We start from the raw sequence: 21,884 nt of genomic DNA on the forward strand, positions 1-21,884 counted from the left end.
CTATTTCTAGAATCATGAAGAAGAGTGAGTGTGAGATAAAGGGTGCAGTTTGAAGAAGGATTCGGTTACAAATTACACTTATCTGAGAGGAAACTGGTGAGTAAGAGTATGTAATGTGTTTTAAAGTAACTAAAAAGGACATACTCAATGAGTCCCAAAGATGGCACACAATACTTCAATTAAGAGGTAAATCTAGCTAAAAGCACAAAACTCTAGTCTTAAAATATGCTAATAATCAAACAGGAATTTAGTTTAGTTATTTGAAAACTTAAACAGAAGGGTTGAGAATATAGTTCAGTAGTAAAGTACTTGCATGGCATGCGAGGCCTTGGGTTTGATCCCTGTTATGGGGGAAAAAAAACGAAAACTTAAGCAGATGAATGACAAAGCAAATTCATCAGTTGTCAATAATAAGACAAGGAAGGAATTCATACTTTATTCCTCAGAGCAGCTTTGAAGACAAAACAAAAGCTTCTGATAGAGTTTATGCTGTAATTGAGGCTTGATTTCAGAAAAGTGACCCCTTTGATTCCATGCTAAATAAGAGCACCCATAAAAATGTTTCAGAAAAGGCCAAAACAAAAAAAAAACCAAAAACTATAAAATATATATTCTTTTCCCTCTACCTCTCAAATGGAAAGTACTCTAGTATCTGTGTGGGGGGGGGGAATAAAAAAAGAAAATCTTTTCTCCCCCTTCCAACAGGTTCCGTTTTCTAGATATTTCCCCCCATCTCTTGAGGACTGAGGATTGAACCCAGAGGTTCTTTAGCACTGAGCTATATCCCCAGCACTTTTTCTTAAATTATGAGAAAGGGTCTCACTAAGTTGGCCAGGCTGGCCTTAAACTTGTGACCCTCCTGCCTCCTCCTCCTAAGTAGCTAGGATTCAGGTGTGCACCACTGTGTCTGACCAAAAAAACATTTCAAAACATATTATTTCCCATCTTCATATACTTCTTTTCTGGTAGCTTCACATACCAGGAATAACAAATGAGGGAATGTAACATAAATACCAAATTTCCCTGTAGGTCTGTCCTTCCTCTTCCCAGCAAAGAGGTCCTGTTTCACTGACAAACTCCCCAAAGAGGAAAAAATGTTCAGGGTCAGAGAAAACTATTCCAACACAAGCTCCCAAGTCTCCCCACAAAGTCCACAATAACTAGTTTTTCAACACTACTGCTAAAGAGGTTTCCATAAAATGATTCCAACTTGATTAGGGATTATGACTAGCATGTAAATCTAACTTTTTTATAATTTACAGAAAATCAACAAGAAAGGTCAATGAGACACCTAATACACAAACACCAACAAACATTTTCAACATTCAGTTACTGACAGGGAAGGAACACCTGGTTTCAAGGAGCAGAGCGCACCTTGGAAGCCCTCAGATTAAGAAGGGTCTTCAACTCAGAGGGAGACTCCGATAATTCATGAAATGCATCCTGAAGTCCTCTAGAATGGAAGTTGCCATCTGCTGTGCTTGAGGATTTGCCTGACTGTGCTCCTGGATATCATACAAAAGCTGCAATCCTCCTTCTTCAACTAACATTTTGCAGTATTTGCTAGCTAAAAGAAAATGAAAGACACTCTGTAGACATCCAGCATTTTAAATAATCCCAAATCACCACATTTACCTTTCTAAAGAAAGAGTATAGTCAGATACAGTGCCACACATCTATAATGTGACTCAGAATACTGAGACAAGAGGATCATAAGTTTGAGGCCTGCCTTGGCAACTCAGCAAGGCCCCAAATTTAAATTTTTTTTAATTTTTAAGGAGGGCTGGGGATGTAGCTCAGTGGAAGAGCACCTCTGGATTCAATCCTTAGTGTCCCTGCACACACACAAAAATACACACAAAATATAAAGGTTGAAGCCCTTTGGACCAGGAATCAATAGTTAAAATGAGTCAATTTCAGGGTAATCTGTAAAAATTTAAATAATGCTTGGTTTGTATGAGAAAACAGATGATCATCTTATTATGTTTATATCCAGATAAATTTAAAAAAAGATGTCTAAAGCATAGTTATGTTTTAGTTGTAGATGGACACAATATCTTTATTTTTATTTATTTTTTTAATGTAGTGCTGAGGATCGAACTCAGAGCCTCAGGCATGCCAGGCAAGCTCTCTACCACTGAGCTACAACCCCAGCCCTGCTTCAGACATCTTTAATCTTAACTTTTATTAAGGCGGGGGGCACTAGGGAAGAATAGCATTACCTAAGATTAGGTAGAGGGAAGTGATGGGAAGGAAGGAAAGGGGATGTGGGGATAGAAAAGATGGTAGAATGAAACAGACATTATTATTGTATGTATATATATGACTGCATGACCAATATGATTCTGCAGCAAGTACACTCAAAAAATAAGAAATTATATCCCATCTATGTATGATATATCAAAGTGTATAAATGCACTCTACTGTCATGCATAACTAATTAAAACAAATAAAAACTTAAAAAAAATAAAAGCAAATTTACCCCTGTACAAAGGCACATGCCTGTAATTCCAATTACTCAAGAGGTTGAGGCAGGAGAATCACAAATACAAGGTCCACCTGGGCAATTTAGCAAGACCCTATTTCAAAATAAAAAATTTTAAAAAGGGCTAAGGGTGTGGCACAGTAGTAAAGCATCCCTGTGTGAAATCCCCAGTATGGACAGGAAAAAACAACAACAAAAAAAAGGAGGATCAAACTTCTTTTTTTACAAAAATACACACTTTAAATTAAGGCAACATGCTGAGCAAAATAACATATTGGTTTAAAACTTTTTTTTTGGCATTTTAAATCATGATTGAATGTACAAAGAAAAGGAATTTTTCAGAGTCAGAATGAAAGGGTAGAATTAAGCTCACATAAGCCAACCTACTATTAACCTGGAGCAGAAAGAGATTGTAGGTCTTAACAATCTAGGAATTTAAATTTTAACTTATAAAATCAGAACATGGGCTGGGGATGTGGCTCAAGCGGTAGCGCGCTCGCCTGGCATGCATGCGGCCCGGGTTCGATCCTCAGCACCACATACCAACAAGGATGTTGTGTCTGCCGAGAACTAAAAAATAAATATTTTTTAAAAAAATTTAAAAAAAAATAAAATCAGAACATAAAGTTGGTCCCTCAAAGGGCAAGACATGAGAAGAATCTTGGTTTTTATTTAGGGGTACAGGAGAGGGAAAAGAGAAGTCTTTCCTGAAAATGCAAAATCACAGTCCCAACTAGTCTGAATTTTACTACCTGAATGTCACTGGGAAAATTAATGTAAAGGGTGGGGATATGGCTCAGTTGATAGAGGGCTTGCCTCCCATGCACAAGGCCCTGGGTTCAATCCCCAGCACCACACACACACACACACACACACACACACACACACACACAAAATTAATGTAAAAATCTGCCCAAGCCTAGGGAAACCTCTGAAGTACTTCACAAGTGCAAATACAAAACTATGCTGAAGGAATATGTTAATTTAGTATAAAAAAAAGTGAGCTCATAGGGGCTGGGGTTGTGACTCAGTGGTAGAGTGCTTGCCTTGCATGCGTGAGACCCTGGGTTCGATCCTCAGAACCACATAAAAATAAATAAGTGAAATAAAGTTACTGTGTCCAACTACAACTAAAAAATAAATATTAAAAAAAAGTGAGCTCACAATCAAAAAACTACAAACATGAAAATCAAGCCTCATGGCACTCTTGCCTTTCCTCTTATCAGGAGATCATTATATCCATCTGATGGCTGCTATACAGGCCCAGGTTCTGGAAAAGACATGGAGCAGAGTCACAGCAAACTCATAGTCACCAACATAGAAAGTACTACTTTTGGGCCAGAGGGATTGATACATCAAGAATAGTTGTCTTGGGAGTCCAACATGGCGGTGGGTGTAGAGAGATCAAGTCTCTGACCTCTTCAGCTGTGCGGGTAAAGGAAGTTGTAAACAACCTAAATCTGTTTGCTCAGGATCACTAGGCAATGCTGAGCTGATGTGGATCTGGGGCGAACAGTCTGGGCCTCTCAGAACACACACTGAGCCCGGATAGGCTGAATTCAAGCTCCCGTTCGCCTGCTTCCCGCAGACAAACAGCTGTGACTCAGCACTAATCCATCCTGCTGAAACAACTGGTCAGCCCTTCTGATCCTATGGAGGTAAATGCCTACAGAGCCTTCATAAGTAGTGGCCACAGGTTTGAAACGGGGCTTGGGAGAGACAGTAAGGACCCACCCGTTGCATTGGTCGCCCGGCAAAGGGAAACGAACTGTCGCCATTTGCAAGAGATACCACCACGGCAGAGAACTGACGTCATCAGACTGCGGCAGAGGAGATAACTTCATTGAAACCTGGGGCTAGAGCATCTAATAAATTTATAGGAGTAAACAAACAGTAACTCATCAGTCAAACAGAAGAAGAAGTAACATGAGCAGCTTCAAAAAGCAAGGAAGAAAAGGAGTACAAACAATGCAGGACAGCCTAAATACTCAGGAGGACCTAGAGTCATCAGAAATATGGTCATATAAAGAACTCAAGGAACACCTTAGACAGATGGAATGGAACCTTAAAGAGGATACAAGACAGCAAATTCAAGCAGCAAAGGAACACATTGAGAATGAATTACATAAACAGATAAAAGAAGAAGTTAAGCATCTTTATCAGGAGATACAGATTATAAAAAATAATCAAACAATTATTCTAGAAATGAAGGAAACGATAAACCAAATTAAAAACTCAATTGAGAGTATCACTAACAGAGTGGAGCAAGTAGAAGCAAGAACGTCAGATAATGAAGACAAAATATATCATCTTGAAAAGAGTCTAGCCAACTCAGAAAGGCTGGTAAAAAATCACGAGAAAAACACCCAAGAGTTATGGGATAACATAAAAAAACCAAACTTACGAGTCATCGGGATAGAAGAAGGTACAAAGATTCAAACCAAGGGAATGAGTAACCTGCTGAATGAAATAATTACAGAACACTTTCCAGAAATAAAAAAGGAAACAGATATACAAATTGAAGATGCATACAGGACACCGAGCACACAAAATCACAGTAGACCAACGCCAAGACACATTGTTATGAAGATATCCAATATACAGAACAAAGAGAAAATATTAAAATCTACAAGAGAAAGGAGACAGATTACATTCAGGGGTAAACCAATAAGGTTAACAACAGATTTTTCATAACAGACACTGAAAGCAAGAAGGTCATGGAACAATGTATTTCAAACACTGAAAGACAATGGATGCCAACCAAGAATTCTGTATCCAGCAAAATTAAGCTTCAGGTATGACAACGAAATAAAAATCTTTCATGATAAACAAAAGTTAAAAGAATTTGCAGCCAGAAAACCAGCATTGCAAAGCATTTTGAGCAAAACACTACACGACGAAGAAATGAAAAACAATAACCAAAACCATAAGTAGGAAGTGCCTCGGTAAAGACAGAGGGCGAGGGGAAAGATAATCATGGAGAAACAAACTAAATTTTTTTAAAAAAGGATAAATAATCAAACATGGATGGAAGTACAAACCATGTATCAATAGTAACTCTGAATGTTAATGGCTTAAACTCTCCAATAAAGCGACATAGGCTGGTATCATGGATTAAAAAAACAAATCCAACAATATACTGCCTCCAGGAGACACAACTGATTGGAAAAGACATACACAGGCTGAAGGTGAAAGGATGGGAAAAAATATACCACGCACATGGTCCTCGTAAGCAAGCAGGGGTGGCCATCCTCATATCGAATAAAATCAACTTCAAGACTAAGTTAATCAAAAGGGATAAAGAAGGACATTATATACTGTTAAAAGGAACCATTCACCAACAAGACATAACAATTATCAATATTTATGCACCAAATAATGGTGCTGCGACATTCATAAAACAAATTCTCCTCAAGTTCAAGAATCAAATAGACCACAACACAATAATTATGGGTGACTTCAACACACCTCTCTCACCATTGGACAGATCCTCCAAACAAAAGTTGAATAAAGAAACTATAGAACTCAATATCACAATCAATAACCTAGACTTAACTGACATATATAGAATATATCAACCATCATCAAATGGATATACTTTTTTCTCAGCAGCACATGGATCCTTCTCAAAAATAGACCATATATTATGCCATAGGGCAACCCTCAGTAAATATAAAGGGGTGGAGATAATACCTTGCATTTTATCTGATAATAATGGAATGAAACTACAAATCAATGATAAAAGAAGGAAGGAAAAATCCTACATCACTTGGAAAATGAACAATATGTTACTGAATGATCAATGGGTTACAGAAGACATAAAGGAGGAAATCAAAAAATTCTTAGAGATAAATGAAAATACAGACACAACATATCGGAATCTATGGGACACAATGAAAGCAGTTTTAAGAGGAAAATTCATCACCTGGTGGTCATTCCTCAAAAAAAGAAAAAACCAACAAATAAATGAACTCACACTTCACCTCAAAGCCCTAGAAAAGGAAGAGCAAAACAACAGCAAATGTAGCAGAAGGCAAGAAATAATTAAAATCAGAGCGGAAATCAATGAAATTGAAACAAAAGAAACTATTGAAAAAATTAACAAAACTAAAAGTTGGTTCTTCGAAAAAATAAATAAGATCGACAGACCTTTAGCCATGCTAACGAAGAGAAGAAGAGAGAGAACTCAAATTACTAACATACGGGATGAAAAAGGCAATATCACAACAGATGCTACAGAAATACAGAAGACAATTAGAAATTATTTTGAAAACCTATATTCCAATAAAATAGAAGATAGTGAAGACATCGATAAATTTCTTCAGTCATATGATTTGCCCAGACTGAGTCAGGAGGATACACACAATTTGAACAGACCAATATCAATGGATGAAATTGAAGAAGCCATCAAAAGACTACCAACCAAGAAAAGCCCAGGACCGGATGGGTATACAGCGGAGTTTTACAAAACCTTTAAAGAAGAATTAATACCAATACTTTTCAAGTTATTTCAGGAAATAGAAAAAGAGGGAGCTCTTCCAAATTCATTCTATGAGGCCAACATCACCCTGATTCCGAAACCAGACAAAGACACCTCAAAGAAAGAAAACTACAGACCAATATCTCTAATGAACCTAGATGCAAAAATCCTCAATAAAATTCTGGCGAATCGAATACAAACACACGTCAAAAAAATTGTGCACCATGATCAAGTAGGATTCATCCCTGGGATGCAAGGATGGTTCAATATATGGAAATCAATAAATGTTATTCACCACATCAATAGACTTAAAGGCTATCTATGCTAAGCCTCAGGCTAGCATCATTCTGAATGGACAAAAGTTAAAGGCATTCCCTCTAAAATCTGGAACAAGCGGGGGCTGGGGATGTGGCTCAAGCGGTAGCGCGCTCTCCTGGCATGTGTGCGGCCCGGGTTCGATCCTCAGCACCACATACCAACAAAGATGTTGTGTCCGCCGAGAACCAAAAAATAAGTAAATAAATAAAAATTTAAAAAAAATAAAAAATGAAAAAAAATAAAATAAAATCTGGAACAAGACAGGGATGCCCTCTATCACCACTTCTATTCAATATAGTTCTCGAAACACTGGCCAGAGCAATTAGACAGACGAAAGAAATTAAAGGCATAAAAATAGGAAAAGAAGAACTTAAATTATCACTATTCGCAGATGACATGATTCTATACCTAGAAGACCCAAAAGGGTCTACAAAGAAACTACTAGAACTAATAAATGAATTCAGCAAAGTGGCAGGATATAAAATCAACATGCATAAATCAAAGGCATTTCTGTATATCAGCGACAAAACTTCTGAAACGGAAATGAGGAAAAACACTCCATTCACAATATCCTCAAAAAAAATAAAATACTTGGGAATCAACCTAACAAAAGAGGTGAAAGATTTATACAATGAAAACTACAGAACCCTAAAGAGAGAAGTAGAAGAAGATCTTAGAAGATGGAAAAATATACCCTGTTCATGGAAAGGCAGAACTAACATCATCAAAATGGCGATATTACCAAAAGTTCTCTATAGCTTTAATGCAATGCCAATCAAAATCCCAACGGCATTTCTTGTAGAAATAGATAAAGCAATCATGAAATTCATATGGAAAAATAAAAGACCCAGAATAGCAAAAGCAATTCTAAACAGGAAGTGTGAATCAGGCGGTATAGCGATACCAGACTTCAAACTATACTACAGAGCAATAGTAGCAAAAACAGCATGGTACTGGTACCAAAACAGGCGGGTGGACCAATGGTATAGAATAGAGGACACAGAGACTAATCCACAAAGTTACAACTATCTTATATTTGATAAAGGGGCTAAAAGCATGCAATGGAGGAAGGATAGCATCTTCAACAAATGGTGTTGGGAAAACTGGAAATCCATATGCAACAAAATGAAACTGAATCCCTTTCTCTGGCCATGCACAAAAGTTAACTCAAAATGGATCAAGGAGCTTGATATCAAATCAGAGACTCTGCGTCTGATAGAAGAAAAAGTTGGTTCCGATCTACATATTGTGGGGTCGGGCTCCAAATTCCTTAACAGGACACCCATAGCACAAGAGTTAATAACAAGAATCAACAAATGGGACTTACTTAAACTAAAAAGTTTTTTCTCAGCAAGAGAAACAATGAGAGGTAAATAGGGAGCCTACATCCTGGGAACAAATTTTTACTCCTCACACTTCAGATAGAGCCCTAATATCCAGAGTACCATCTCACTCCAGTAAGATTGGCAGCCACTATGAAGTCAAACAACAACAAGTGCTGGCGAGGATGCGGAGAAAAGGGTACACTTGTACATTGCTGGTGGGACTGCAAATTGGTGCGGCCAATTTGGAAAGCAGTTTGGAGATTCCTGGGAAAGCTGGGAATGGAACCACCATTTGACCCAGCTATTGCCCTTCTCGGACTATTCCCTGAAGACCTTAAAAGAGCATGCTACAGGGCTGGGGATGTGGCTCAAGTGGTAGCACGCTCGCCTGGCATGCGTGCGACCCGGGTTCGATCCTCAGCACCACATACCAACAAAGATGTTGTGTCTGCCGAGAAGTAAAAAATAAATATTAAAAATTCTCTCTTTCTCTCTCTCTCTTTAAAACAAAAAAAAAAAAAGAGCATGCTACAGGGATACTGCCACATCGATGTTCATAGCAGCACAATTCACAATAGCTAGACTGTGGAACCAACCCAAATGCCCTTCAATAGATGAATGGATAAAAACAAATGTGGCATCTATACACAATGGAGTACTATGCAGCAATAAAAAATGACAAAATCATAGAATTTGGAGGGAAATGGATGGCACTAGAGCAGATTATGCTTAGTGAAGCTAGCCAATCCCTAAAAAACAAATACCAAATGTCTTCTTTGATATAATGAGAGCAACTATGAACAGAGCAGGGAGGAAGAGCAGGAAGAAAAGATTAACATTAAACAGAGACATGAGATGGGAGGGAAAGGGAGAGAAAAGGGAAATTGCATGGAAATGAAGGGAGACCCTCATTGCTATACAAAATTACATATACGAGGTTGTGAGGGGAATGGGAAAATAAACAAAGAGAGAAATGAATTACAGTAGATGGGGTAGAGAGAGAAGATGGGAGGGGAGGGGAGGGGGGATAGTAGGGGATAGGAAAGGTAGCAGAATACAACAATTACTAATAGGGCATTATGTAAAATTGTGGATGTGTAACCGACGGGATTCGGCAATCTGCATTTGGGGTAAAATTGGGGGTTCATAACCCACTTCAATCTAATGTATGAAATATGATATGTCAAGAGCTTTGTAATGTTGTGAACAACCAATAAAAAAAAAAGAAAATCAAGCCTCATTCAACACGCACACAACAAGATGATCAGATACAGACCACAAAACTTTTAAAGAATAAAGGATAAGAAAATGTGAAAAAGAAGCAAAGAGGGATCCATGTCTGATAGAAGTACCACAAGAAAAGAACAAAGTGGGTGCAGTGGCACACCCCTATAATCCCAGCAATTGGGGAGGCTGAGGTAGAAGGATCCTAAGTTCAAAGCCATCCTCAGCAACTTAGTGAGACCCTGTCTCTAAATAAAATATTTTAAAAAGGTACTAGGGATGTGGCTCGTGATTAAACGCCCCTGGGTTCAATCCCCAGTACCACAAGAAAAAAAAAGATGATTAGGCTAATAGCAGTACATAATAGCAACAACACAAGACAGTGAAAATATTCTCTCAAGGGCTGAATGACAATAACTGTCATTCTAGAATTCTATACCTAGCTTATACCATTATTTAATAGTGAAAATAGGAGGGAGGACCCACATATTTCAGTTAAAGAGATTATATCTCTAATAAACCATCAAACCCTGAACCTAGAAAAAAAGTTGGTGTGTAAAAGAAGCAGTGGTGAACAAAGAAAATGATAAACATTTGAGTAAAGTGAAATAAGCATTGGATGCATAAAATAACAATAACTAAACCATCGTTAAGAGTATGAAAACAAAGCAGGGTGTAGAGGCATACACCTTTAAACCCAAGAACTCAGGAGGCTGAAACAGGTGGATCACAAGTTCCAGGCCACCCTGGACAACTTAGTGAGACCCTGTCTCAAAATAAAAATAAAAAAGCCAGGCATGGTGGCACCTATAATCTCAGCAGCTTGGGAAGTTGAGGCAGGAGGACTGAGAGTTCAAAGTCGCCTCAGCAACTTATCAAGTCACTTAGCAACTCAGTGAGACCCTGTCTCTAAATAAAATACAAAATAGGGCTGAGGATGTGGCTCAGTAGTTGAGTGCCACTGAGTTCAATCCCCGGTACAAAAAAAAAAAAAAATGTTTGCTTATCAGTACAGAAAACATGGAATATTTAACAAGATTTATAATAGACCATATACCAAGAAGTTTCAAATGGAGCAGTCATCAATGTTAAAAGGAAATCATATCAGAAAGAAAAAAAAAGACTTCTTTTATAACCTAAGTATAACCAAAACCTAAAACCCAAAGGCTGTACACCACAAAAGTTTGATTTGTAAACATGATAAAATTAGGGGCTAGGATTGTGGCTTAGTGGTAAAGCGCTCGCCTAGCATGCACGGGGCCCTGGGTTCGATCCTCAGCATCACATAAAAATAAATGAATGGAATAAAGGTATTGTGTCCAACTACAACTAAAAAAAAAAATCAGACAATAAACTCAGAAAAAATATTAACTGATTATCACAAAGACCTAATCAAATAAAAAGAAAATAGACAAAAAGCAAACAATGGTATTAACAGACAAGGAAATGACTCTCATCAGGAAAAATGACTACTCTCACTTAAAAGAAATGTCAACGAAGACTATCACTTTCTCCTTAGATGGGCAAAGTCGAAAAGTTCAATTAACACTGTAATTTTTCAAGGAGGTAGGAAAATGGGGTAGGAATGGGGCTGGGAGTATGGCTCAGTAGTAGAGCGATCACCTCACATGTGGGAGGCACTGGGTTCAATCCTCAGCACCACATAAAAATTTAAAAAATAATAATAATAAGGTTTTGTGTCCATCTACAACTAAAAAAAATTAAAACAAACAAACAAAAAAATAGGGTAGGAAGACAACTCAGTGGTACAGTGCTGACCTAACATGTATAAGGTCCTGGGTTCAATTCCTACCACCACAAACAAACCTATAGGAAAACTGGGCAAGCTCTTACACATTATTGAAAGGAAGGCATGTTTGTAATCAATTCTCTAGAGAACAGTTTAGCAACACCTATCAAATTTTAAAATGTTGGGGGCTGAGGATATGGCTCAAGTGGTAGCGTGCTCGCCTAGTGTGCATGCGGCCCGGGTTCGAACCTCAGCACCACATACAAAAACGAAGATGTTGTGTCTGCTGAGAACTAAGAAAAAATAAATAAATATTAAAAAAATTCTCTCTCTGTCCCTCTCACTCTCTCTTTAAAAAAAATTTTTTTAAATGTTTATAACCTTCTGACTCAGCAATTCTAAGAGTTCTGTAGACCCACTCACATACTTGCAAAAGGATGTATTTTAACAAACACTATTTTCTATGCTAGTATTAATACTATGCTATATATAGATGTTAGCACTTTTTTACTATCAACCAAGCACTATTCTAAATGCTTTACAAATATAACCAACTTAATTCTGATAACAACCCTGTAAAGCAGGTATCATTCTCCAGTTTATAGCTGAGGAAACTGAGGCACAGAGAGACTAAGTAATTTTTCAAGTTCAGTTAGTAAATGGCAAAACGTGGAATAAAGCACAGGTGGTCTGGTTCTGGGGTCTATGTTTTAATTACCACACTATTGCAAGTGTACATCTTTCTTTTTCTGTTTCATTACTTATTGAAGCGGTATTTAATAGGCAGACTAGAAACAATGTACCCTCCAAAGAAATGTTACCTAAGTTACTACGTCCTACAGTATAGATCTAGGGTAGAACTTTGTCGCTGGGACATGTTAGACATTTTAATCTTGGGTAAATTACTTTCATGGTCCTCAGTTTTCTCATCTGATATACGGATGATGATATTAATGCTACTCCCCCTTCTAGGTGTTGTGAAGATTAAATAGTTTGAGTGCTTACAATACTGTCACACAACTCAAAAGTTCTAATTATTGTCATAGTTGCTACTGTCACAATTGAAAATACTAGGTCTGGAATGTAACTTGTGGTATTGTACTTGCTTAGCATGTGTGAGGTGTTCAATGTTCTGTACCACACCCAAAAAGGAAAAATCTAGAATGTTTCAGAACCACTCTGATCCACTGATCTGCCTGACTTTCATATGTCTGGCACCATTCACATTACCTTTTTAATCAGGTTAATAGAAGTGCTACAAAACAAGCTCCTAAAAATAATTTTTCTTTGTTAATTCTTTCCTATTTATTCTGCCAGGTGAACTTTAGAATAACTTTCAGATCCCCCACATCTCTCATCCATTCCCTTGAATTGTATGATAGCTACAAGTTAGAAATGACTAACATCTATATTTTAATAAGTCCATCTTTGGAGCATGGTATATCTCAATTATTTCAGAATTTTAAATTATCTCTCATAGTTTTCTATTACTTATTGAAGTCACTTTTAGGTACTTTATACTTTTGTTGACAATATGAATTATATCTTTTCCCTTAATTAACTTTCAGATTTTCAATGGTATTTAAAAAATGTCTGTGTTTTTATGTATTTACTTTACACACACACACACACACACACACACACACACACATATATCAATATACTTACATTTTTACTCCTAAAAATAGTCTCTTAAGTTTTCTAGTATAAAATCATAGCCTATATTTTTTTGTAATGAAAGCAAAATTTTTATAATAATCCTGAGCAAACGTATTGACCAAAATGTCTCAGAGGGGATTTTTATTTTGGTACCAGGATTGAACCCAGGGACCCTTTACAACTGAGTTATATCCCCAGTCCTTTTTTTTTTTTTTTTGAGAGAAGGTCTTATCAAGTTATTGAGGGTCTCCCTTAATTGCTGAGACTGTTTGGAACTTGCAATTCTCCTGCCTCAGCCTCCTGAGCTATTAGAATTACAGTTGTGTGCCACCAAACCTGCCGCAGGGGGGATTAACAGCAAAACATGCAAAAATATTTACTCTACCTGGAAAACAACCTGACTCCTGGCCTCCCAACCTCCTATAGACCATTCATTACAAGGAGAAAGTTCTACAATTATAAGAATGTTAATGATAAAGAGAGCAAGCTATAGCACGACATGCACAGAATGAGTCTGTTTTCATTTAAAATGTTTATTTTATGTTTATGTTTTGTTTTGTTTTGGTACTGGAGATCTGCACCCATGGTTACTTTGCTACTAACCTATATCCCCAACCCCTTTTAAAAAATGTTTAGACAGGGTATTACTAAGTTGCTGAGGCTGAGCTTAAACCTGCTACATTTCTTCCTCAGCCTCCTGAATAACTGGGATTAGGGCAAACTTCACCATGCCTGGCATAAATAGCATAGTCTTAGTAGAGCATATACTAAAAAGCAGATGAAAGACTAGTTACCAAATTGTTAACAGTGCTTGCCTGTGAGGAATTGGGAATGAGGGAAATAACTTCCACTTTTTAAACTGTTGGATAGCCACTTCTAAATCATTAATTTTGCAGCCTGTGTGTGTGTGTGTGTGTGTGTCTGTCTGTCTGTCTGCGTAAGGGTCTAAGTTCCCTAGGCTGGCCTGGAACTTATGATCCTCCTGCCTCAGGCTTAAAATAGCTGATATTTTTTTTTAAGAGAGTGTGAGAGGAGAGAGAGAGAGAGAGAGAGAGAGAGAGAGAGAGAGAGAGAGAGAGATTTCTTAATATTTATTTTTCAGTTTTTGGCGGACACAACATCTTTGTTTGTATGTGGTGCTGAGGATCGAACCCGGGCCGCACGCATGCCAGGTGAGCGCGCTACCGCTTAAGCCACATCCTGAGCCCCAAAATAGCTGATATTAATAAAAAAAAATTCTATTTCTTTTCCCCCCAATAATGGGGATCCAATACAGGGGTGTTCTATACCACTAAACTACATTCCCAGCCCTTTTTGTTTTTTGAGAGAGGGTCTTGCTAAATGCCTGAGACTGGTCTTGAACTTGCAATCCTCTTGCCTCAGCCTTCTGGGTCACCCAACTTCACTTTCTTTTTAAAAAGCTAAGTTCAAAAGACACAGATGAAAAAATTTTCAAACTCCATATGGAACTTATTCATTATTCAGAAAAATAGCTGAGAACTATTGTTTTAAATATATGTTGAATACATACGATTTTTACTGCAGACGTGACACATGGCCCATAGTCCCCAGAGCTGAACAACTGGTTGAGAGAAGTTGCCAAGGAGTGAGTAAAATGACTTGAAAGATCTAAAAAGTACAAGGATGTGAATTCAGAACTCAGAAATATGAAAATAATTTAACATTTTCCCCCATAGTCAATTCCTCTCCAAGCTATGCAATATACCTTGATAGCTATCATTTAAACTGAATTTTTTGTCAGATGCTCTACACATTCAATATCTCATTTCTTCCTAAATCTGGCACACTGTCCACCTCACTTCTTAATTAAGGAAAATGGAATCATTTCTAGAAATGACTTTCACAGTATCACAGAAAAGAAGTGGGATTTGAACACAAGGCTAAATGATACTGAGACTTTATTACTATATAATCAAGCACACTAAGGACAGGCTTGAAGAAAATCACATCATAATGAAATTACCTGTATGTTACCAATGCTGACATCTTACAACTTGGACTTGGCCAATTCTTCATGGTTGCATGCTTTTCCCCAAAAGACAGGGAGAAACAAAGATTCAATTATTATATTCCATCATTTATAAAAGGTAAAAAGAGATTATTTCATGTCATTTATAATTAAATACATTTGAAACAAAAATAAATTTTCAAAACATGGAATGACAAAATTTAGATATAGCTACTTACCAAATCATTTGACAACCATTACATATGTAGATACATGAAGAAAAGAATGCAATAAAGCCTTCTTTTTTAAGGTACTGAACTGAAATTACACTACATCCTTAAATCCCACTCACTGAATAGTAAGAATGGTTTAAAACAGAAGAACTCACTCTAACAGAAAACATGTGGAATGTATTTTGAATCACCTCTTTAAAAGCCCTCTGTTCCTGCTGAAGGATAGAAACAGCCTTTGGGACAAGAAGTCCCCTGTGTTTCTCCTTTGCTAGCAAAGCAATAAACCTTTTTCCTCTTTCTCAAAAATAAATAAATAAATAAATAAATAAATAAATAAATAAATAAATAAATAAATAATAAGAGAAGAAATCAAACACCGAGAACAAAGTAGATGGGAGATATAGTAACTGAGTGTGGTAAGAAAAACAAACCCCTGGGGACAGTGATGCATGCCTATAATCCCAACAACTTGGGAGGATTACCAAATTCAAGGCTAGTCTCAGCAATTCAGCAAGATCCTCAGCAACTTAGTGAGACTCTGTCTACAAATAAAAAAAGAATTGGGCATGGTGGCACATGCCTGTAATCCCAGAGGTTCAGGAGGCTGAAGCAGGAGGATCCCAAGTTCAAAACCAGCTTCAGCAACTTAATGAGTCCCTCAGCAACTTAGTGAGACCCTATCTCAAAATAAAAAATAAAAAGGGCTGGGGATATAGCTCAGTGGTTAAAAGCCCGTGGGCTCAATCCTTGATACCAAAATATAAATAAATAAAATAAAAAGCTAGGGATGTTGCTCAGTGCTAAAAGCACCTCTAGGTTCAATCTCCAATGCCACAAAAACCCAATTTGAACACAATCCCTAGGAGATTTAAAATTTTTCACACAAGGGCTGGGGATGTGGCTCAAGCGGTAGCGCGCTCGCCTGGCATGCCTGCGGCCCGGGTTCGATCCTCAGCACCACATACCAACAAAGATGTTGTGTCCGCTGAGAACTAAAAAATAAATATTAAAAATTCTCTCTCTCTCTTTAAAAAAAAAAAAATTCACACAAGCTACTTTCCAAAATGAAACTAGAGATGGGCTTCAAAACAGGAGGATGGCTGAAATGATTAAAGAATGGGGCTGGCAATATAGCTCAGTTGTTAGAGTGCTTGCCTTGCATTTACAAGGCCCTGGGTTCTATAACCACCACCACGCGCACCACACACACACACACACACACACACATATATTTTTTTTAAAGGCTGGAAATGTAGCTTAGTGCTTATGTAACTTGTGTAAGGCCCTGTGTTCAATCCCCAGTACTGAGGCGGGGAAACACAGAAAGCAGAAAACACAGTCTGGGGAAGGCCAATATCCCCAGAAAGAAAAAAAAAATTTTTAATGAAAAAGTGGGGGCTGGGGTTATGGCTCAGCAGTAGAGTGATCACCTAGCATGTGCAAGGAAGCCCTAGGTTCGATCCTCAGCACCATATAAAAATAAATAAATAAAATAAAAGTATTGTGTCCAACTACAACTAAAAAACAAATATTTTTAAAAGATGAAAAAGTGGGCTGGGCACATGACTCAGTGGTACTGTGCTTTCCTGGCATGTATAAGGTCTTGGGTTTATTCTCCAACATCAGAAAGAAAAGGAAAAGGAAAGGAAAGAAAAAAAAGAGGAAGGGAGGGAGGGAAGGAAAAAAGGAAAGAAAAGGATGAAAGAAAGAGAGCTGGGCACAGGAACACACGCCTGTAATCCTAGCAACTCCAGAGGCTGAGGCAAGAGGATGGCAAGTTCAAAGGCCAGTGTCAGCAACTTGGGGACACCTTGTCTAAAAATAAGAAGAGATGTGGAGGTGGCTCAGTGCTCGTGACCCTTTGGGTTCAATGTCCAGTACTACAAAAAAAGAAAGCTCTTTACCTTCAAAGTTTGGAATCATAGGGATATACCTTGATGAGGGTTCATTTTCTTATACTGCATTGAGTACTTATTATCCTGGAAGTTTGTTTCCTTCATTTGGGGAAATTTTTTCTTTTCCAGTACTAGGGAGTGAACCCAGAGGCACCTTAACACTGAGCTACATCTCTAGCTCTTTAAATTTTGAGATGGGGTCTCTCTAAGTTTCTGAGTCTGGCCTTGAACTTGCAGTCCTCCTGTCTCAGGCTTCCAAGTCACTGGGATTAGAGTGTGCACTATCATGCCTGGCAAAGACTTAAAAATTCTGAAGGAAAAATATTTGAAAGCTAAAAATTCTACACCTAGCCATTTCACCAACTAAACGTGAGAGTAAGATAAAGGCCTTTAAAAACAATTGAGATTTCACTTTCATGCATCTCTTCTTAGGAAACTACTGGAAGATATGCTGGGGAGCGAGTAAACCAAGAAACAGGAAGGCATGTAATCCAGAAAATAGGGAAGCAACACAAGAGAGATGATGGGAATATGCAGGATGATAGTAAAGGAATATCCTAGGACGACAGTAACAAAGGTATACCAGATAATACAAAACAAGCAGACCAGATAGAAGAGAAACAGAAGGCTCTTGAGAAGGTGAAGTGGATAGAAGAGTTCTGAAATGTACTGAAAAACTTATAGCTAGAGTATAGGAAAGAGTAGACACAAGAGATAGCAAGAATAAGAATCATTCTTTCCTATTTGGGGTCAATTAATGGACAGAAGATGCTTAAAAGTAAAAAATAGCAACAAGGCTGGTCACCATGGCCCACACCTGTAAGTCCCAGCTACTTGAAAGGCTAAGGCATGAGGATCACAAGTTCAAGTCCAGCCTCAGCAATTTAAAAAGGGTGGGGATGTAACTCAGTAGTAAAGTGCCTCTAGGTTAAATCCCCAGTACCCACCCCCCCACACAAAAAAACCCAAAACAAACAAAAAACCCATAATATCTTATTTAGAGATATGGAAGTAAATACCAAAAGAAATAACTTTAAAAAAGCTGAAAGAGAAAGGGGATTTGCATAAAGCCATACACACAACTGTTTGCATGTGTAACTTTTATAAAAAAAAAAAAGAAACAAAAAAAGAAATGCAACAAAATTTTGCATTCAAGAGGTTAGCTTTAGGTGAAAGAGCATGGGTAAGTTTCCATTTTCTTCTTTCCTATATGTATTTTCCCCATTTTTTATAATGATCATATATTTCTAAACCTCTTATGATCTATAAAAGTAAGTTATATACAAGAAAAGATTACACTGTTTTGTAAAGAAGAATGGTTCCTGTACCAAATCCTGGAGAAGAGCATTCCTCTGCAGGTCGCGGAAGAGCCAGGGCTGTTTGTCAGAAGTCAGGTGGGCTATGATACCTGCAGCAAAATAGCTCACTTCTATTTCTTTGCTATGAAGTAAACTGCTGATATGCTTCATCACATCTTCAGTCAACAGCTTGGAAGAAAACTCTCTGACTTCAGCTATGTTGTTCTACAGGTCACATGAAGCAGTGAACATCAGGGACAGGAAAGGAGGAGAATAAGGAATTAGCTTTTCTCTCTTTCCTACTGCTCATCTCAGATCCTGCTCAACAGCCTAATCCCCAAATCCCACCCCTTTAGCATGAGCATGATCATTACAAATAAATCACCAGATGAGCACTTGCTCAGTACCAGGCATACTACTAGGTAAATGTCTTTTTCTAACTGCCTTATCTCTCATTTAATACAAGAATCAGGTTCACATTACTCATAACTGCATGAATTAAAACACAAAACCAGGCCTGACAAACAACATAATCAGGGGTCTGCTAGATGTTACATTATCTTGACAAGTTTAACAATAGGCAGGTAATATTTGTTTTATTATGTTGCATTATTTAATTTTCAATGCTGCGCAACAAATTACCATCAACTTAGTGGCTTAAAATAATATGAATTTACCTCCTCACTGTTTCTGTGGAACAGGAATCTGGGTGGGGTCCTCTTTCTACTCTGAGATCTCCTAAGGCTGAATTTGTCAAGTGCAATCTCCACTGATGCTGGCAGAATTTGTTTCTTGTGGCTGCAGGACTGAGAGATCCAGTCTCTTGCTAAAAGCCACCTTGAGTTCCAAGAGGTTTCCCAGTTCCTTGAAATGTGGGTTTCTCCCTTTTCCAACTACTAACTTCAATATATTTTGCTCCTTTCGAGTTATAAGCAAGAGTCCTTAAAGTGTGTTTACTAGCAAGATGGATTCATAAATATATTGTAACATAATAAGGATGTGATAACCTATCATCTTTGCCATATTCTAGCTGTTAGAAGCAAGTTAACAGGTCCTGCTCACACTCCAGGAGAAGAGGACATTACAAAGAGAAACAAATACAGGAGGTTGAAATGTGTGGTCAGTCACTTGGGGTCTGACCACACAACTGAAAAAGCAAAGGTTTGAAGAGATAGAACCCAGTCAAAGTAAATAGAACAGAACATAGGGGCTGGGATTGTGGCTCAGCGGTAGAGCGCTCATCTAGCATGGGCAGGACCCGGGTTCGATCCTCAGCACCACATAAAAATAAAGGCATTGTGTTGTGTCCATCTACACCTAATAAAATAAATATTTTTTAAAAAGTAAATAGAACAGTTACTTTAAATCAATGCTAACTTCTGCTATTGCTTCAGCAACTTCCTAGAAAGTACACCATGGACACTAGTATGCTGAAAAGAACAAAGGAAAGTAGAGCTGAAATTGTACTGTTTTTGAGAATCCCCTCAACTTCAGCTCCTTTTTTTCCAGAGATGAGATATGACCCTTGTAAATAGCATAGTTTAAGGGTTAGGTCTATTAGACATTAAATCCAAACAATATAAATCTTTTGGAAGTCTGAAAGGCTCAAAAAAATATTTTAAAAAATGGAAAATCTAAATTTTTTTCCTTGTCTCCCCATCTTTGGACAGTGCTGGGGATCAAACCTGTGACCCTGAACATGATAGGCAAGTACTCTTGTCACTGAGCTAGCTATTAACTAGCTAGTAAGATATATAAGGCTTTAGTCCAACTTTCTGGTATTATTTCCCATTGCTAGTCTCTTTTCCAGTTTCTCCCAAAATTTCAATTCTGAAATTTTCTGTTTCATAGTATCTCTGCAATGATTATATTGTCTTTAGCCAAAAGTGACCTTTGTCCCTACCTTCTGCTTTTCTGTAACTTTTTGATTTCCAACAATAATCATTTATCCCTCTCTGTGATGCCTTTCACATCTACTGTGTTGTGAGTCCTATAGGTGCCAGGTATATGAAGAGCATAAGTCACAATCCTCATTTTTAAGAAGTTTATGATTAGAAGCAAAGGCTCCCACAGGACTTATGCTTCTCTTCTAGCAATACAAGATGCAGTCTTCAAGGAGAGAGCTGTGTACACAGGTCTAACACTACCTCCTAAACTTGGAAAGTATATGTACACTCAGCCTGAAAGATTTATTTGTCTGTATCTCCCACTGCACTCAGCATGACAAAATAAAGGTGTGCATGGTACATTTTTATTAATTTTTGTAAATCATTAGGAAACAAATTTCTCAATTATGGAATATTTTGAATGAGAGAATACACAAATATGAACAAAGAAATTTCTAAAAAATTGATTGCCTTGGGGCTGGGCAGGCACTGGAAAAAAAATATATATATACATAATATAAATCACCTTGACAAAGATGCATTATAGTTAAGGTTGTTAATACAAGAGGGTCTGGAGCCAGCTCGAGTTTGAATTTTGACTCTATACTAAAGTGACTTAGGATAAATGCTAGTTTCATGTGTCAAAGAGTTTGTGTCTAAGATGTGGATGATAACTGTGTGGTATAGTCATAGCACAATTTTTCCTATCACTGTAGCAATGTGATTTTGCTGTTACCTTCCATGAAAGGATGGCCAGTCTAATCTGAGCTTAACCACAGAATCTGCTTTTGGCCAGTGAGACATTAACAAGTGTGATGTAAACTGAATTTGGAAAGTATATGTACGATGGGACTTGGCCCTCTATTGCTGGCCTGAAACTACCACAGAAAGAAGCCCATGATGACACAAGGCCCAGTCAACTACCAGACCCAACTTCAGACATGAAAGTCGGGCCACCTTAGACCATCTGGTCCCAGTTGAGTCACCAGATGACTGTGGCTTCATGAATTTCCCCCAGGAGACCAACAGAAAAACTGTAGAGTTGATCTGAACTCAAACTGTTGATCCACAAATTCTTAAGTAAAAAAAATGGCTATTGTTTTAAGTCACTAAGTTGCAGTTTGTTCACAGCAATAACTGGCTGACATATAATGCTATTTACTTTATAGGGATAATGTGAAAATTAAGTGAGTTTATACATGTAAATAGATTTTACATTTTCTGAAAGTAATTAAAATTAAATCAAAACAATTCACCTTACCAAGAGACCAAGTACTTTGCTTTGTACTGAAGACTCTGAAAAAGTCTGTCAAAAGAATATAAATAGGTTACTTTATCATGAAGAAAAGAATTTTTACATAT

At 37.6% G+C, this 21,884-nt stretch overlaps 2 protein-coding genes across 14 annotated transcripts in view; one reads left to right on the forward strand and one right to left on the reverse strand.

The window, feature by feature from the left end:
- ECHDC2 (enoyl-CoA hydratase domain containing 2) overlaps positions 1-21,884 on the forward strand; it is an 88,762-nt gene that overhangs the window by 15,974 nt on the left and 50,904 nt on the right. For 10 of the 13 annotated variants that reach the window (XM_081305701.1, XM_081305696.1, XM_081305698.1 and 7 more), the window contains one exon: positions 1,330-3,378. The exons of 2 other annotated variants lie outside the window; for them this stretch is intronic. In XM_081305701.1, coding sequence (XP_081161827.1) covers positions 1,330-1,428 — 99 coding nt within the window. In that variant the 3' untranslated portion in view covers positions 1,429-3,378. Of the gene's footprint in view, positions 1-1,262; positions 3,379-21,884 lie in introns of those variants that run through there. One more of the 13 variants, XM_081305703.1, reaches the window with a different exon arrangement.
- ZYG11A (zyg-11 family member A, cell cycle regulator) overlaps positions 1,404-21,884 on the reverse strand; it is a gene marked incomplete at its 3' end in the record, with an annotated part of 48,739 nt that continues 28,258 nt past the window's right edge. Inside the window, exons 10-14 of the mRNA XM_081305706.1 lie at positions 21,784-21,828; positions 18,667-18,861; positions 15,226-15,287; positions 14,773-14,870; positions 1,404-1,567 (exon numbers count right to left, since the gene is read on the reverse strand). Coding sequence (XP_081161832.1) covers positions 1,404-1,567; positions 14,773-14,870; positions 15,226-15,287; positions 18,667-18,861; positions 21,784-21,828 — 564 coding nt within the window. The remainder of the gene's footprint in view (positions 1,568-14,772; positions 14,871-15,225; positions 15,288-18,666; positions 18,862-21,783; positions 21,829-21,884) is intronic.

This window comes from Spermophilus citellus (genome assembly GCF_964194105.1).
Source record: "Spermophilus citellus genome assembly, chromosome: 9".
NCBI classification, from domain to species: domain Eukaryota; kingdom Metazoa; phylum Chordata; class Mammalia; order Rodentia; family Sciuridae; genus Spermophilus; species Spermophilus citellus.